This window comes from Nicotiana tomentosiformis, chromosome 5 (assembly GCF_000390325.3).
Source record: "Nicotiana tomentosiformis chromosome 5, ASM39032v3, whole genome shotgun sequence".
NCBI lineage: Eukaryota > Viridiplantae > Streptophyta > Magnoliopsida > Solanales > Solanaceae > Nicotiana > Nicotiana tomentosiformis.
This window is the reverse complement of record NC_090816.1, coordinates 126,416,934-126,431,307: the sequence shown is the minus strand read 5'-3', so window position 1 is coordinate 126,431,307 and position 14,374 is coordinate 126,416,934. Positions and strand designations below refer to the sequence as shown.

Below are 14,374 nucleotides of genomic sequence, written 5' to 3'. Positions count from 1 at the left end.
AAAAAATTGGCTCGAAATGTAATTGTAATCAGCTTACCTAGTCTTAGAGACTAAGTGCCATCACGACGCCTGTGGTGGGATTTTTGGGTCGTGACAGAAGACATACCGGACCATCTATCAAACGTAAAAGAAGTTCAAAGGCTCACAGGGAGATTGACCGCTTTGAGCAGGTTCATTTCCCGGTCTTCAGAGAAATGCCACTGTTTCTTTGCGCTGCTCAAAAAGAAGAACAACTTCGAATGGACCCCAGAATGTCAGCAGGCTTTGAGGGATTTGAAAAGGTACTTGCCAAGTCCTACGACTCCGTTACTATCGAAGCTGGAGGGTGGCAAAAAATTGTTAATCTACCTAGCAGTCTTAGAGGTAGCGGTAAGCGCCGTTTTAGTCTGTGAGGATGAAGGTATGCAATCTCCTATTTATTATGTTAGTAGAATTTTAATCGGACCAGAAACTCGCTACCTGTATTTGGAGAAGCTAACCTTAGCTCTTGTAGTCGCCGCTCAGAAGCTAAGGCCTTGTTTCCAATGTCACCCAATAGCTGTGGTGACCACCTTTTCCCTGCGGAATATCCTTCATAAACTCGAACTCTCGGGTAGGTTGGCCAAATGGGCCGTCGAAATGAGTGAATTTGACATAGAATATAAACCTAAGACTGCTATTAAGTCACAAGTTTTGTCCGACTTTGTGGCCTATTTTAGTCTGGGGGTTTGATGCCTCTGGCAACCAAATAAGCAGTGATGGTGACAGAATTGACATCAGGAGTTTGGACCCTATTTACGGACGAAGCTTCCAACATAAAAGGGTCCAGGCTTGGCATAGTATTAACCACGCCTTCGGGAGATACGCTAAAATAGGCCATAAGAATAGTCCTTTTGACTAAAAATGAAGCGGAGTATGAAGCTTTGATTGCAGGACTCGAATTGGCCCGGGGACTAGATTTTGAGGTCATAGAAATCAAATATGACTCGCAGCTAGTGGTAAATCAGGTCTACGGGATCTTCGAAGACAAAGAGGAGCGCATGCAACAATACGTAGTAAAGGTTCAGGCTCTGCTTGCTCGATTCCGGGAGTGGTCAATTACGCATATCCTTGGAGGAATGAAATCATTGATTATCTCGAGCATGGTAAGTTTCCTGAAGACCCAAGGCATCCCGGGTGTTGCGCGCTAAAGCAGCACTATATAGCTTCAAAGGAGGCAATTATACAGGAAATCTTTCCAAGGCCCTCTGGCCCGATGCTTGGGAGCCTCCGAAGCTAACTATGCTATGCAAGAAGTCCACGATGGGATATGTGGAAATCATTCGGGTGCAGATTCCTTGGTACTAAAGTTGTTAAGGGCAGGATACTATTGGCTCCGAATGGAACAAGACGCCAAAGCTTTCATACAGAAATGCGATAAGTGTCAACGCTACGCGCCATTGGTGCATCAACTAGCAGAACCATTGCACTCAGTTTTGTCAACATGGCCGTTCATAAAGTGGGGAATGTATATCGTCGGGCCACTTCCGTCGTCCCCTGGTAAGGTAAGATTTCTTTTGATTTTAACTGACTATATTTCTAAGTGGGTAAAAGCAGATCCTTATCAAAAGATCGGCGAAAGTGAAGTGGTGAATTTCTTGTGAGAGAATATAATTTGCAGATTTGAAATACCAAAAGAGATAGCCTGCGATAATGGGCCACAATTTATAGGCGCAAAGGTCACAAATTTCCTTGAAGATTTGAAAATCAAAAGTATCACATCTTCGCCCTATCATCCGAGCGCAAATGGTTAAGCGGAATCAACGAACAAATGATTATACAAAATCTCAAAAAGAGATTGGAAGCAGCTAAAGGTAAATGGCCCAAGGAACTGCTTGGAGTACTATGTGTGTACTGAACAATGGACAAATCGAGCATAGGAGAGACTCCTTTCTCCCGTGTATACAGAGCAGAAGCCTTGATCCCGGTGGAAGTAGGGGAGCCTACCTTGAGATACTTCCAGGCAAATGAAGAAGCAAACAAAGAAGCAATACTAGTCAATTTGAAGCTGCTCGATGAGCGCAGGTACTTGGCGCATATAAGGATGGCATCTCAAAAGTAGAGAATAGAAAGACATTATAATAGAAGAGCCAACCTCCGTTATTTCAAAGTGATAGATTTGGTTTTAAATAAAGTAACTCAAAACACCCGAAAACTCAATGCAGGGAAGCTAGGTTCAATATGGGAAGGCCCCTACCGGGTTTCAGCTGACACCGGGAAAGGTTCATACGGGTTGGAGAATCAAGATGGAGAAAAGTTGCCAAGCAATTGGAATGTGGCACACTTCAAAAGATACTATTGCTGATGAACACCACATGTACTGAAAGTATGTGTTGTACTCTTGTTCTCTTCATCTATTTTTTGTCCCAATCGAGTTTTTCTGGCAAGTTTTTTAACTAGGCAGCAACGGAAATCATACTACGAAGAAGGTTTCAGCAGTAACAATAAGACCTTTTAGTAACAAGGCACACACACGAAGAACCATTCCAGAGTGGTTAGATAATCTTTTGCTCGGTAGCAAGGTTCCACCGGGAAGTTAAGTTTGCTACCTAACAAAGGTTACCCGACCGTTCAGAAGTACAAGTCACTAGGGGATTGTTAGATAGTCTTTGGATTGATAACATAAATTCCTAAGGGGAAGAGAAGTTTGTTACCAAACTGAAGATTATCTAGCAATTCATTAGTGGAATCCTCCAAGGTGCAAATGTTCCAGTGTTCAAATTCACATTCTTTGCATTCGAACACTAAGGGGATGATATGAGGATACAGCAACAACGACTGCCATGTCGACCGGAATACGAAAACCAAAAACATAGTTATATCATTAGGACCAGTGACTGCGCGGCCAGCCCCGTAGAAACAAGTTGTACAAGTTAGCCACAAGAAATGACAATTTCTTTTTAGCATAACGAATGCTTATGTACTTTTTGAAAATGGAAGGAATAAAGTAAAGTCCTTTTATTTCTATCTTGTTTCTTGTCTGAACGATGAATTGATTTTGTCATTTGAAAGTTAAACAAGTACATCAAATACTAGTATTGTAATGAACAGTATACTTCCTCTTCAAGAGCACCATAAACATAAGAGGGCCCTTTGAGTGAAGGTGCCACTTTGCATAGTTAAAGTTGTTGTTGCTGATCCAGCTGCTGCTGCTGATGCACTTTCACTAGTTCCAGTATTCCACATGCTTCTGTTGATGAAGCATTTTCAGTAGTTTCATCTCCAACTGAACTAGTTCCAGCACTTCCCCCTTGATTTCTCTGCATACAAATAACAAAGCAAATATTAGTAATTGAATTCATCTGATAATGAGCATAAAGAACATTAATACTTACTGCTGATGGACATTCTTTCTTGTTATGTCCAAGAGTCTTGCACAAAAAATATCTCATTTGTCTCCCTATCCTTGTACCCTTCCCAAACTTCTTTTTTGGTTCATCAATAGGTTTTCTTCTTTTTTTCTTTGGCCTTCCTAGCATTGCAGTTATAACAGGTGGCTCAATAGCTGGAAGTGTGCTTTTTGGCCACAAATTCATACTAGTTAAAGGTTGAATGAATATGATGTATGCCTTAAGGTAGGTGTCTTCCCTATACCAATGGCCAACATATGGCTCAACCTTATAGTTCTTATAATGTATTGATGTAATTGCATGTGCACATGGAATTTCTTTGAGTTACCATGATCTACAAGTACAAGAACACCTCCTAAAGTCAACAATATGTTTATATGGCCCATCTTGGATCTCATACCCTGTTTCACCATCAAATTTGACTTCACATTTTGCTGCCCTTTGAGCATTATCTCCAAGCATTTTCATATCCATGGGTGATATATCACCTACCCATTTTCTAGAAAACTCTCTCATGCTATTCATCCTCTCCATATACTTGATTCTAATTTTTTCTAACATAGTAATGATAGATTTGTCCCTAGCTATCAATATCCAACTATTGAATGTCTCACACATGTTGTTCTCCACTACATCATACTTACTATGTTCTTTGAAGTATGTCCTATACCATGTCTTCTTGTTGTATTTCAGTAAGTCTTGAACAATATCTCCACCCAGCTGGTCCATTTCATCCACCTTCTTGCTAAAGTAAACTTCAAATGTAGCTCTTGCACACTGCCAGAATTTTTTCCTTCTTTCCTCGCCAGGCCAAGTTTGCTTCCAATTAGCCCAGATATGTCTAGCACACCACCTCATCTCAGAATTTGGCAATAACTAAGTTATTGCTAGATAAAAACTCTACAATCAACAATATTATATTGTTATAACTTAAACATAAATGAAAACAATTACATTTTAAAGACAAAGTGTTAGAAACCATACCTTCTGCATATCAGACATAATTGCCAACCCTTCTCCTTCAGTTTCTGTCAAGTTCAGATCATGCTCGAGACATCTGATAAACTAAGACCATGTATCCTTTGATTCCTTTTCAACTACTGCCCAAGCCACATGGTACATTTAATTATTTTCATCCTTAAAAATGCAGGAAAGCAGTTCACCTTTACATATTCCCTTTAGGAATGCACCATCAAAGCCAATTATATTTCTGCACCCTTCTAACCATCCAGTTTTTAATTCTTCAAGACAAATATAAATGCCCATAAACACCTCCTTGCTAGGTTCTGCATTCTTAGATGTCCTTATCACTGCAGTAGTGCCATGATTAGTAGACTTTAGTATTTCAACATAATCATGAAGCCTAGCAAATTCTTTCTTGTAATCACCCATATTTCTCCTTCATAACTATCATTTTTGCTCTTCTGCATGAAGTTTAACTCACATACAGACCATATGCTTTCCTAACTAAGGCTTGAATTTGATGAAGCTTAATTTGAGGCTCACTGATTATTCTGTCTTTGAAATATTTTACAATCCATGGTAGGTTACACATCTTGTTCCTTGTCTTCTTCTAGCATTTGTGGACAGGGTAGTATGTAATCACCCTAAAATTCCTAGTGCTACCTTCTATGCTGCCAAGAATATGCCATGTACGACCTTTCTTTGTGCAGTTTGCCCTAACCCTTTCCCTCTTATTAGGTTTCAACTTAAGGTTCACACTTTTTTGAATAGAATAGGTCTGCAATGCCTCCCTAACCTGTACAACATTCTCAAATATCATATACAATTCAAATAATATTTTTTTTGCAACTTGTGTCAAAATAGAACTTCTTACTTGGATTCCTAACTGGTACATCCCTTACTTCATTAGGTCCAACAAGTTCTTTTTCATCATCACTACACTTACTACCTGGATCTGAGCTATCAAAATACTGGTCATCCCCTCCTAGTTTCCCTTCATATTTTTCCCTTTTGTTCTTATGTATATCTTCAAAACTAGAATCTATACCAACTGGACCAGATGGTATCTCATCTACATTTACTTGGGCATCCTTATTTTTGTTGATTTTAGACTATCTAATTTCAGGTGAGTCATCTTCCAAATCACTACACTCTTCAATATTCTCATCAATATCAAACAGTGAGTCAGACTCTTCAAAATCATCAAAGTCTTCATCAAAATCAGATTCTGATGTTTGAAGGTGATAGGATGAGAAGTTATTACCTTCACCTTCATCTGATTCTTCTATTTCTCCATTTAAATCTACCCCTTACCCTTATCTTTGTCATTTTCAGTCCTATTTATATCATTATTGGGAGGTGACACATCAGCCCTAGCATTTAACCCACTGTCATGCCCAAGTATTTGTAGAGTGGGGTCCAGTTCAGTTATGTCCTCAATAAGAATAGGATTACTAATTTTATGGACAATACAAACATCAACAAAGTCACCACCTTTCAATGTATTAAGAAACTTTAACACATCAGTATCTGTTTTTAAAATGTAATAATTCCTAGCAAACTTGTGAAACAACATAATATGCAGCTCATCAATATCAACTGTAGCTAATTGAGAACAAGTTAGTCCATTTGCACACCTTAGCTCAGGGTCCGATACAAAATTACTGTTGTGGTAGATTTGTAGGTTAACTAGGCTTGAAGCCATTTTCTTCTCATACCTATAAAGTAACAAAAAAATAGTGTTATCAATGATTATTTGTTATCAAAAGTTGCACCTTTACACAACTCCATAAACAAACCAACAAAAAGACAGATTTTTTAAGTAAAAAAGCTTTTAAGATTCCTTTTTCGTCCCCACAATACCGTATAATATTCATAAATACTCTGGTGCACCACTGACAAAAACGAGACCCAACAAACTTCACAAAAAAATGCATAAATATAAGATGAAATTCTGATTTGACAAAAAAAAATCCATAAACTAAACGAAATAACCCAACATGCCATTACATGCAAGAAACTACATTAAAAAGGGGTTTCACTTCAAAATGTAACGAAACATAGCAAAAGCCCCATATATTGAGGAAAATGAAACAACAATTACTGTCTAACCTAGCCTTCCTCTAAAAATCATAAACAGAGCAAAGGCCCCATATATTGAGGGAAATGAAGATCAATAAAGACAAAAGATGAAGAACAGATGAAGAAACTTACCCCACAAACTTTAATAACAACTGCGATGATGAAAATCCCAGCAACGATGACGGAGAAGAGAGGAGAGACAGAAGTGGTTCGATACTTTCTAAGCCATAACTAAGAGGGTAAGTGTAAAATGATGAAAAAATTTGTGTTTGGGTGGGTGGGGTAGGGGGTGGGGGGGGTTAATAATCATTTCCCGTTTTATTTTCCTATATGGCCATAATAAATGACCTGGAACCTACGTGGTTTAATTTTTTTGACGTGGCATCCTACGTGTAGGAGATTATATTACACATACTGGTATCCTCCTGTCATAAGCATTTATTATACACGGTTTGAAGGAGTGTAAGTGTTCAATTGGTAAATTATTAAGTTTGGGGACCGACATGACAAAATGGCACAAGTATAGGTGACATTTAGGCCATTCTGCCTTCTTCTTTAACAAAAACAAAAGCATGCAGTCCGGGTCAGAGCTAGCGTGCAGGATTCGGGTTCGGGCGAGCTCAGTAGTTTTGATCTAAATCTTGTATTTGGTTTAAGAAATTTACTAAATATTATAAATTATCTATTTAGAACCCAGTAACTTAAACGGACTATTATCCGGAACCCATAAACTTCAAATCCTGACTCCGCTACGCACGCAGTCATTTTTCTAATTTCTTTTTATATAGTACTAAATATACCAAGAATGATTTAGTATTTATTACTTTGAATTTTTCAAATTTATAACTTATAAGAACAAAGAGGGCCGTACTCTCCACTTTTCTTTCATTATTTCACATGCTCTCAACGGTAACATTGGCAAACCCTCTCTTCTCTCACGTGAATATCAAATTTGGGTTACTGTTCCGGCCATGGCCTCCTCCATTCAATGGACCCAATCGTCCCCCCTGATCCCTCGCCTTTAAACCCCACCCAGATTCCAACAACATCTCTTATCCCAAATCAAAAATTCTTTAGACCCCAACCCACAAATATTAGTGGAATTTCTTTTTCTAATCAAAATTCTCCAAACCCCTGGACCCATATTACTGCTAATAAAGCTGCTAGCTCTCAAAGCAATGGCAACAATTCTTACATATGTGCCATAGGAATCAAAACCCCAAAACCAAGGAGCAGAATCCGACTCCCTCCCAGATCTTACGAGCTAATTAACAGCAAACCAATGGTAAGTTTTACTAAGGAGAAAAATGATATCTTGGCTCAGTCATGAAAATGGACTATAGTCGGTAAGTTTTCTAAGATACGTCCCTCGATCGACATTATTAGGAAGGAATTCGCGAAAGTATTTTCTGGGAAAGGTTGCATAACCATTGGAGCTTATGACATGAAACATGTATTTATTGATTTTGATAACTTAGATGATCACAATGCAGTAGCTACTAGAAGTTTTGTAAATTTGGGTGGTGATTTTGTGATGAGTCTTGAGAAGTGGATCACAAAATTTAAACCGGAACCTAATACCACCAGAGTTCCGGTATGGATCACACTTCCTGATCTCCCATGGCATTTCTATGAGTGGGACGCAATATGTCGTATAGTTGATCCTATAGGTTTTTCTTTGGTTTTGGACAAGGCAACAACCATCAAAACAAGACCCACTACTGCAAAGATTAGAATTGAAATTGACCTTGCAAAGCCAATTTTAAATGAGGTTATTATCGAGATCAGGAACCTTGAGGGCAATATAGAAGAATTTATTCAGAAAGTTGAATACGAATCACTACCTGTATTTTGCAATCATTGTATGAGTCAAGGACATTCAAATAGAATGTGTAGAATTTTACATCCAGATTGAGAGTTCAAAATAACAGCGAGGTTAATGAGCAAACCAAAAGAAATGATACTAATCAAAATGAAAATGTGAGAGCAGTTAGGAGAAATGAGCATAGAAGAGAACAGGGCAGGCCTCAGAATGCTGGACAGACCAATGGCAATTCTAACGCTGCTGTAAAATCCACGGGTAACAGACCAGCTAACAACAACAGTGTTACTAATATTGACAAAGGAGCTGAAGATGGTTGGCATATTGTTAATAAAAGAAATAATAGAAACGATGCTAACAACAATCATGCTTCTATGACAACTCAAAGGGGAATGATACTAACACCGCTACCATGATCAATGATGGACAAAGTACTGTGATTGTCACCCACAACAACAGTGAAGGTGAAGTGAATATGGAAGTGATCCCAGTTACTACTTCTTTGATCCCTCAAGCTCAGGCCAAACACACAATAAGGGACAAATACAACAGTAACAAAGATAATAAGAAGAAGTCAAAATTACTTACTATCAACAAGGCTGGTAAAAAGACATATCAGGGAAAGGAGGCTGAGTACCCAGAGATTGAGTTGAGCAGTGATTTTGTCGATAATGAAAATGACATCATGAATACTTCACTAGTGAATATAAAGCTAGAGGAAACAAAGAAGACGAAAAAGAGAGGGAGAAAGTTTAAAGAAAAAATGATCATACCAGGTGATGTTGTTCTAACAAGTGACATAGATCAGGAAAATTATAGCTTGGTGTATAGACCACTCTTTGGCCTTGACCCCAAACTTGGTGAGAAATATGCTAGATGGAAGGATAGAGAAATGGGGCTTGAATATCAACTGCTAGATGAACCACCAAGAATCATTGATCCAGGAGAAAATAGACAGATGGCCTTGGGTGGGGAAGCAAATGCTATCAGTGATCCCCAAGACCATGATATGATTATGGAAATACCATCTGAAGATAAGAAAAACTCTTTATCCAATGATGATCATATGACAAGGAGGTATCAAAGTGTCAAATGCAATCCTGTGATTACCTCCCAAGTCCGCCAAAAAATTATTCAATTCAACAATCTCTCTCCAAAAGGACTTGGTGATCAACTAGGTGAGATCAATTGGGCTCCTAACAGTAGGAATTCAGAAGAAATTTCAAAGGCTCATGGGTAACAAAACTCAAATATTTCAAATGATTAGTTGTTTATCATGGAACATTAGGGGCATAGGGTCCCAAGGTGTTACGGAAAGGCTCAAAATCATTATAAACCAGTACAACCTTCCTTTTTATTTTCTTGCAGGAACCCATGGTGAGAGTAAGAAAGATTGAAAAGTATAAAAGAATGATTGGATACCAAGAGTGTTTTCACAATTGTTCCAACAAGATATTGGTCTTTTGGTCTGCTGATTACAAGATCAATGTCCTGGATGATAAAGAACAACAAGTTTTACTCCAAATTTCTCAAATTCATGGGAATATTTCATTTCATATTACCATTATGTATGCCAAGTGCGATGAAAACCAAAGAACTATTCTATGGTATGAACTCAGAAGCACGTCCAATAACATTAACGGCCCTTGGGGAGTGGTTGGTGATTTCAATGTAGCTATTAGCTCATAGGAGAAGCTGGGTGGCTTAGCCTATAGAATTCAAGAAAGAATTGATTCCTCTCCTGTCTGAATGATTGCAATTTACAATATGGTGGATTTCATGGAACTGTTTTCACTTGGAGTGACAATAGAGACCCTCCCAACACAATTTGGAAGAAATTAGATAGATTTTAATGTTGAAAGGTTTGATCTTTTTGGGTAGACTAAAGTTACACATCTCTCTAGGATATACTCTGATCATGACCTGTTGCTGATGGAATATGAGAATTCTGATTCTACTCATACTAAATATTTCAAATGTTTGAATATATGGGTAGACCATGATGAATACTTGAATGTTATCCAACAATCGTGGGTTGAAGAGGTTCATGGGAATCCCCTTTATATCCTCCACTAGAAGACTAAAAGAGTATGCAGTGCTCTGAGCAGATGGTCAAAGATTACTTTTGGTGATATTTATGAAGAACCAAAGAAGTTGGAAAATCTTATTAAGAAACTTGAAGAGGAATCTATTACCAACAATACTCAAGATATCAGGACCAAGTTGGCTAGAACTAAAGCTGAATTCACCAGTTTCTTGATTCTTCAGGAGAAAGTTCTAAGGCACAAAGCTAGGGTCAAATGGTTAGATGAAGGGGATGCCAACACATCTTACTTCCATGGAATCATTAAGAATAGAAGAAGAAAGCTTTCCATCCTCAAAATAAAAAATGAGGAAGGAGAATAGATAGAGGGCACCAATGATGTAGCAAGTGCAGTTGTCCAGTTCTTTAAAAAGATGTTTCAAGCTGATATTGTTGTAGATGACTCTCAAATTCTAAACGTAGTGCAGAAGGTGGTTACTGAAGCTGATAATGCTAATCTGATAGCTATGACTTCCCTCCGGGAGGTTAAAGATTGTGTATTCTCGATTGATCCTGACAGTGCATCGGGCTCTAATGGCTTGAGTGCTAAATTCTATCAAAGTGCATGGGAAGTAATTTCTTATGTTATACATAAGGCAGTGGGTGCATTCTTTAATGGTGCCACTCTACCTAGGTTTTTCTCCCACACTTACCTGATAATGCTTTCTAAAGTGGACTCTCCACAAAGTTTCTCAAACATCAGACCAATCTGTCTTTATAATGTATCTAGTAAGATCATTGCAAAGATCATAAATGCTAGACACGATCTCATTTTGCCCAGGATCATTTCTCTTAATCAAAGTGATTTTATCAAAGAAAGGTTGATAAATGAGAATATCTTACTGACCCAAGAGATTGTTAATAATATTTTCAAGCCTAAAAAAGGTCTAAATCTTGTCATTAAGCTTGACATGGCTAAAGCTTATGACAGAGTGTCCTGGCCTTTCTTATGTTTCATGCTCAGACAACTTGGTTTTGCTGAAGTGTGGATAGATATGATCTACAGATTCATATCCAACAACTGGTACTCTCTTATTGTCAATGGTAGCAGACATGGATTCTTCAAGTCTGAAAGAGGACTCAAACAAGGAGATACTCTTTCACCCTCACTTTTTGTTCTCTGTGCGAAGCTGCATTCCCTAATACTCAATGAACTCCATAACAACAACAGATTCAGAGGGTATTATATAGTTCGCAATGGACCACAGATTTCTCATCTTTCATTTGCTGATGACATAATTATTTTTTGTAGTGGCATTAAGCAAACTCTGAAATTGGTGCTAGCGACTTAGGACACCATAACAAATATTCCAAGTGGCGACTTTAATCAAATAAATAATCTCATTTCGAATAATGTCACTTAAATTGAAAAAACTCCTTATCCTTCGGAAAAAAGAAGGTGTGACAACTTTGACTACGACACTAGTTCTAGTGTTTCCTTCTGGTTCGGGGATGTATACTGTGTATTGTGATGCTTCATGCATTGATTTGGGTTGTGTATTAATATAGGATGGGCGAGTTATTGCATATGCTTCACGTCAGCTAAAGCCCCAAGAGAAGAATTACTCTGTACATGATTTGGAATTGGCCGCGATTATTCATGCTCTTAATATCTGGAGGAATTATCATTATGGGGTGTTCCATGAGGTTTACACCAATCATCGTAGCTTGCAACATTTGTTCAAGCAGAGGGATATCAATTTAAGGCAGTGCTGGTGGCTTGAGTTACTGAAGGATTATGATATTACCATCCATTATCATTCGGGCAAGGCGAATGTAGTTGCAGAAGCCTTGAGTAGAAAGGCAGAGAGTATGGGCAGTTTGGCCTTCATTTCAGCAGAGGAGAGGCCACTAGCCTTGGACATTTAGTTCTTAGCTAACAGACTTGTGAGGCTGGATATTTCAGAGCCCAGTCAGGTTCTTGCATGTGTCGTTTCCAGTCTTCACTATTTGAGCAGATCAATGCCAAGCAGTGGCGAAAATTCAGAACCACCCAATCCCTTTGGGCTTAATTCATGAAAGCAAAGTACTGTAATGGCACAAACTGGATGAAAGTAAATTCATATAGTTGGAAGCTATGTGTTTAATCAAAAATAAAATGGAGCAAAACATACTTTGGAAAATTGGAAAAGGCAACATCAGCTTCTGGTTTACAATTAGATGGACAAGGGTCCTCTTTATGAAACTCAATCTGATAATCCCATATTGAGTAATATAAAGATTAATGAAGTACTCAAGGATGGCCAATGGGATTGGTCAGTTCTTCGGTACCAACCCCCTGACCACATAAAAACTTACCTATCTTCTTTGTCTTCCTTGAAGGTTCTCATCAACCAACAAAAGGAGGATTCAGCAATCTGGACTAGCAATAACAATGGCAAATTAACTATATCAAGTGCATGGAATCTGTTAAGGCAAAGAAAGAGAGTTTCTAGCTATGGCGCTAACATTTGGCAGATATGTGTTCCTTTCATAATGTCCTTTATGACATAGAGGGCTGTTCACAACAAGGTTTCCACCAATGAGAGAATTTCTAGCCTTGGGATTATCGTCGACTCTAGGTGCAGTTGTTGCACTAGTTTCAGTGACATCCGGGGACCTGAAACTACAGATCATTTATTCTATAGTGGTCAATATGCACAACAAGTGTGGAATTTCTTTATTGCCAGATTGGGTATTGAGTATAGAAACAGTAATCTGAGGACTTTCATACTCAATTGCTGGAAACAGAAGGGGAAAAATCCCATGGCTAACTACATGCACAAAAGCATGCCTCCTATCATCATTTGGGAGCTATGGAGGTCTAGGTGCAGCTGTAGATTTGATATGGAAAAACCATCTTTTCACAGATCCAAAGAGATGATTACTTTCAACATCACTCAGCTTATCAAATCTCATTTCAAGAAGATCAACTTTGGAGACAATTAGGAAGATTTATGTAACATGTATGAAGTCCATGTGGTGATGAATTGCTTTATTATGGTGAAATGGCTAAAACCACCACCTCTCATTATGAAGCTGAATAGTGATGGATCTTGTCTAGATAGCAACTGCAGAGGAGGAGGTATAGTGAGAGGGAGTGATAGATGTATCATAATGGCATATTTATTGCCATTGGGACCGGGCACCAGTAACACTGCAGAAGCTAGTGCATTGCTCTATGGCCTTAAATGGTGCATCAACTATGGCTTTAACTCAATTATACGAGAAACTGACTCACTCATCCTTCAAAACTCAGTGACTGGACAATGGGATATACCTTGGAGAATCAGTGATATAGTAGAAGAGATAAAGTTGTTGGTAAATACTCATGATATTAAAACTCGACACTGTTATAGAGAAGCAAATCGTGTTGCGAACAAATTGGCATCCCTTAGCCACAATCTGATGGATCTTTGGATATATAACACTTTTGATAGCCTACATGGGTAGGTTAGAGGCTTGATAAATACCGATAGACTGCAACTTCCTTCATTTTGAGTCAAGAAGAAAAAAGCAAGCACCCTCACATATGAATCACCTTGAATTTACAGCTTTATAGCCACTATGTAACGATTTTTTGGTGTTAACTTTTTAGCTTTCTAAATTTGGTTTCCAAGTTCAACTCTTGTAGTAAAAGGCCAGGCAAAGCGCCCCTTTTACAAAGATTATTCTCAAGTGATTATAAAATCATGACTCAGTTTGAAGGAAAAAAAAACTACGTTCGATTTTGATTTAATCTGATGGATTTTATATTCAGGGGAAGTAGCCAGTAAAGCTGTTATTTAGGGATTAGCAAGTACTTATTTTGTCCTAAAAATTTAAATTAAAAATTTTAATTTCAGGACAATTCAGGACATTTATGTCTCAAGAAATTGAACTTAAAAATTTAGGACATATTGACCAATTCCTAAATAACAATCCTTTAAAGTGGCTACAGGGTGTCATTTCTACTTTATATTCGGCATTAACTAGTACTGTCAAACCTCTCTATAACAGTTGCGTTTATTCTGATATTTTTTGGATGCTATAATGAAGTGCTGTTACAGATGAAATATATTATAACATAATATAAAA

The 14,374-nt window shown here is 38.0% G+C and overlaps 3 protein-coding genes across 3 annotated transcripts; 2 read left to right on the top strand and 1 right to left on the bottom strand.

The window, feature by feature from the left end:
• Positions 1-3,137: 3,137 nt before the first annotated feature.
• Positions 3,138-4,760, bottom strand: LOC138893125 (uncharacterized). The gene is made up of 5 exons (XM_070176895.1): positions 4,532-4,760; positions 4,353-4,396; positions 3,697-4,244; positions 3,354-3,606; positions 3,138-3,278 (listed from the first exon to the last, which is right to left on the bottom strand). The coding sequence occupies exons 1-5, from the start codon at positions 4,758-4,760 to the stop codon at positions 3,138-3,140; spliced, it is 1,215 nt and encodes a 404-aa protein (XP_070032996.1).
• A 3,097-nt stretch (positions 4,761-7,857) lies between these two features.
• Positions 7,858-8,651, top strand: LOC138893124 (uncharacterized). Its single transcript, XM_070176894.1, has 2 exons — positions 7,858-8,259; positions 8,310-8,651. Exons 1-2 carry the CDS (start codon positions 7,858-7,860, stop codon positions 8,649-8,651), a joined length of 744 nt encoding a protein of 247 aa, XP_070032995.1.
• Positions 8,652-13,261: 4,610 nt separating this feature from the next.
• LOC138893123 (uncharacterized) lies at positions 13,262-13,750 on the top strand. Its single transcript, XM_070176893.1, has one exon. The coding sequence runs from the start codon at positions 13,262-13,264 to the stop codon at positions 13,748-13,750; it is 489 nt and encodes a 162-aa protein (XP_070032994.1).
• Positions 13,751-14,374: the final 624 nt, after the last annotated feature.